Below are 4650 nucleotides of genomic sequence, written 5' to 3'. Positions count from 1 at the left end.
TGGAGTGATAAAAATATTCTAAGATTGATTATAGCGATGATTGCATAGCTGTGAGTATATTAAAAACTACTGAAATGTAGACGTTAAATGGGTGAATTATATGAATCATCATAATTACTAATTATGTGAATTGTGTCTCATTAAAGCTGTCAAAAAAAGAAAAAATGTGAAATGTATGGCCTGAAGATCTGCATTAATCAATCATAAAATATAAGCATAAATTTAAACCAAACAAAGTAACAAGGAGGAACATAAATCAAGGAAATAGAATACAGACCACAAAAAGAACTGACAAAACGGACCGTGTGTGGTGGCTTGCGCCTGTAATCCCAGTACTTTGGGAGGCCCAGGCAGGCAGAACGCTTGAGCTCAGGAGTTGGACCAGCCTGGGCAACGTGGTGAAACCCCAGCTGTACAAAATACACAAATATTTGCCAGGCGTTGGGGCACACTCCTATCTGTGGTCCCTGTCACCTGGGGACTGCGGTCGAAGGACCACTTGAGCTCGGGAGGCAGAGGCTGTAGTGAGCAGAGATTACGCCACTGCACTCCAACCTGGATGACAGAGAGAGACCCCGTCTCCAAAAAAAAAAAAAAAAAAGAATTGACAAAATGCAAAGTTGGTCTTCAAATGGAGTAAGAGTGTGAGAGCAGAGAAAGGAGACAGCGACATCGCCTGAACCTAGAGGGACCGTAGCCCGAGAAGGAAGGATTTGGGAAACATGCGTTAGCTTCACCGTCACCAACTACTAGACAGGCTTTAATGTGGAAGAAAGCTACATTTTGTCTTGTTTAGATTCAGGCAGTTGAACAGAGCCCAACATAAGTAGCTTTTGTTGTAACCACTTTGTTTTTGCTCAGAAGCAAGATTATATTAAATTTAATTAAATGTAAGTTTACAATTAAATTAATTTTGTACTTTAAAACACTCCGAACTTAAAAGTTACAAAAACTATACACAAAAAATTGAAAAATAACTGTTGGCATGATGAAAGCTATTATTGAATTATTTATTGTGTACTTTCTACAAGCAAGGAAATTAACATCAACACGTTACCACTATCTAATAAGCAGACTGTGTTCTGATTCTCCAGTTGTCTTCTCGTTGTCATTTATAACACACAGATCATGGCCGGAATCCCTGAATTGCTGTTTCATCTTTTCGTGTCACTCTTTGATATTTAGTGGGAACAGCTTGTCAAAGTCCTTTGTAATGCAGAAATTACTTAATGTTTGATGATATATCCTGGCTTTCTTTAAGGTTATATTATAACTCTCATTTGTAAAACTGTGTATCTTTATGTGTGTGTGTGTGTGTGTGTGTGTGTGTGTGTGAGAGAAAGACAGACAGAATTCACCCACTAGTAAATTAAACACTTGATCAAACTAAATATATTAGATGCTATTTCTGCTTGAAGGGTTCATGTGTTTTTTGTATTCTTTTTTTTTTTTTTTTTTTTTTTTGAGGTGGAGTCTCGCTCTGTTGCCCAGGTGCAGTGGCGTGATCTCGGCTTACTGCAAGCTCTGCCTCCCGGGTTCACACCATTCTCCTGCCTCAGCCTCCTAAGTAGCTGGGAGTATAGGCGCCCACCACCATGCCCGGCTAATTTTTTGTGTTTTTAGTAGAGACGGGATTTCACTGTGTTAGCCAGGATGGTCTCGATATCCTGACCTCATGATCCGCTCCCCTCGGCCTCCCAAAGTGCTGGGATTATAGGCATGAGCAACTGCGCCCGGCCTTTTGTATTCTTATAAAATCTTTTCTTGCCAACCACAGTGGTGTGTTCCTGTTATCCACATTACTTGGGAGACTGAGGCAGGAGGACCACTTAAGGCCAGAAGTTCCATGCTGTAGTGGGCCATGATCACACCTGTGACTAGCCACTGCATTCTAGTCTGGGCCACATAGCAAGACTCTATCAAAAAAATAAAAAATAAAAATAACTCTTCTGCTCACATTTTCTGGGGTAAAGCTGTTTTATGTTATAATATGAGAAAAGGGCACAGATGTGTTTTTCTTTATAGAAAATAGCTGCCCTAACAGGCCAAGGGACAAACATGGATGCAAAAGATGAAAGTTTGGAGCTGGAAAGAAGCCCAAGCTCTGATGGGTTTTGTCACTTGGGGTGAAGGGAGCGTGAGACGGAGCCTGGGAGAGGTAAGGTCTGGAAGCCACTCACGCCCATCTCTGCCTTGTCCCCACAGGTCCAAGTTGACTCTGCCACCATCTCCTGGCAGGACGAAGTTCCCCCGCCGCCAGTGGCCTCACAGCAACAGAGGCACAGCCTCGAGGAGGAGTGTCCAGCAGGTGCACTTTTATTTTTAAAAATCAGTTTACTTTTAATTGACAGATAAACATTGTATATATTTATGGGGTACACCATGATGTTTTGAAATATGTACACATTGTGGAATGGCTAAATCAAGCTAATTCACATACTTATCATGTATTTATGGTAAGAACACTTAAAAATCTACTCAGCAATTTTCAGCTGTACGGATACAGAGCCCTGGGATAAGCCCTCTTCGCCCTCCTCATCTGCAGGTTCTGCATTCATGGTTGCAAACAACACAGATCAAAAACATGTAGAAAAAATAATGAAAATGATAATACATCAGTAAAAGTAGATAAAAAGCAATGTAGTATATAGCACTTATGTACATAGCATGTTTATTAGGTATTACAAGTAACCTAGAGATGAGTTAAAGCATATATGCCTGGGTTATATGCAATACTGTCCCGATTTGTATCAGGGGGTAGAGTATGTGCAGTTTGTTTCACGGAATATATTCCCTGTGAATACAAGGAAGAACTGTTCAACATGGTTTTAATAACTCTAGTGAGCATGTTGCACAATACATCTCTTGAATTTATTTCCCCCTGTCTCACTGAAATTTTGTATCCTTTTACTAACATCTCTCAAACCCACCATCCAACTGCAGCACTGGTAATCACCATTCTACTCTCTGCCTCTATGAGATTAACTTTTAAAATTCCACATATGTGAGATCATAAAGTGTTTATCTTTCTGTGCCTGGCTTATTTCACTTAGCATAGTATCTCCAGGTTCATCTATGCTGTCAGAAATCACAGAGTTTGCTACTTTGTTAAGGCTGAATGGTAATCCATTATGTCTGTGTACTACATTTTCTGTACCTTTTCATCATCGATGGACACTTAGGTTGATTAAATGTCTTAACCATTGTAAATAATGCTCCAATGCACATGGGAGGGAAGATACCTCTTCAACATACTGATGTCATTTCTTTTGGATGTCTACCCAATAGTGGGATTGCTAGATCATATAGTTGTTCTACGTTTTGTTTTTTGAGGAACCTCCGTACTGTTTTCCATAATGGCTGTACTAATCTCCATTCCCACCAACAGTGTACCAGTGTTCCTTTTTCTCCCCATCGTCATTGACGCTTGTTACCTTTTGTCTTTTTGGTAATAGCCATTCTTACAGGTGTGTAGTGATATTTCACTGTAGTTTTGATTTGCATTTCCCTGATTAGTGATGTTGAGCATTTTTTCATGTATCTGTTGGCCACTTCTATGTCTCCTTTTGAGTAGTGTCTATTCAGGTTCCTTGCCCATGTGTCCATTTTAATTGGATGATTTGATTGCATGCTATTGAGATGTTTGAGTTCCTGTGTGTTTTGGATGTTAACTAAAATCTTGGATCTTTTGGATATTGATGTCTCAACCTGTAGGTTGTCTCTTGACTTTGTTCATTGTTTCCTTTGTTGTGCAGAATCTTTTTAGTCTAATGTAATCTCATCTATTTTTGCTTTTGTTGCCTGTGCTTTTGGGGTCATAGCCAAGAAATCGTTGTGCAGATCAACGTCCTGAAGATTTTTCCCCTGTTTTCTTGGAGTAGTTTTATAGTATCAGGCCTTATGTTTAATCTTTAGTCCATTTTGAGTTAATTTTTACATATGATGTGAGATAAGGGTGTTATTTCATTCTTCTGCATGTCAATAACTTATTTTCTCAACACCATTTATTGAAGAGGCTGTCCTTTCCCCATTTTGTGAAAGCATTGGTCCGTTAAGCATCTATTGTACCTCTGAATCCCAACAAAAGGTAAAACCCTGGCGCTCCAGCAGTTTCTCAGCATGGTTCATACTGGGGGAACCCGGTCCATGGTTGGGATCCATGGATCCCTCTAGTCTCCCATTCCATGGTCTTACACATCTTGAGGGCACCCACATGGTTTGTTCATCTCCTGCAAAAACAGAAACATACCCTCACCCCTACGTTACTAAATCTGCTGAAACAGAAGCAAAGACCCCTTTGGCCCTTTTTTTTTTTTTTTTTTGCTGAAGCATTTCTAACTCAGCCTCTGCTTCTTTGGTTATTTACTGCAGGGTAAAACTTACCATTGACAATGAGAAGCAGGCCTTTTCTGATTAACAGAAGGCATAGAGAAAGCAAATGGAGGCTTATCCTTCTTGTGCAACAGTATAGCTAAAAAGCAATCCTTAAAACTTCAATTTGCACTGTACATGTGGATCCACTAGATGCTGTGGTGATGTGTCTTGATGATGATCTCTTCATATTTAATCTGTTTGGGATTTTTTGGGCTTCATGAATGTGGATGTGCATTCCCATCCAGATTTGGGACGTTTTCTTTAATTATTTCTTTT

General features: G+C 39.8%; 1 protein-coding gene across 1 annotated transcript in view; it reads left to right on the top strand.

Moving 5' to 3' along the window:
• Positions 1–4650, top strand: part of TNFRSF10D (tumor necrosis factor receptor superfamily, member 10d, decoy with truncated death domain) — an 83815-nt gene that overhangs the window by 56468 nt on the left and 22697 nt on the right. The window contains exon 11 of the mRNA XM_011968851.1: positions 2206–2308. Coding sequence (XP_011824241.1) covers positions 2206–2308 — 103 coding nt within the window. The remainder of the gene's footprint in view (positions 1–2205; positions 2309–4650) is intronic.

The sequence above is a fragment of the Mandrillus leucophaeus genome, unplaced genomic scaffold (genome assembly GCF_000951045.1).
Source record: "Mandrillus leucophaeus isolate KB7577 unplaced genomic scaffold, Mleu.le_1.0 Scaffold86, whole genome shotgun sequence".
NCBI lineage: Eukaryota > Metazoa > Chordata > Mammalia > Primates > Cercopithecidae > Mandrillus > Mandrillus leucophaeus.
This window is presented reverse-complemented; position numbering and strand designations above follow the sequence as displayed.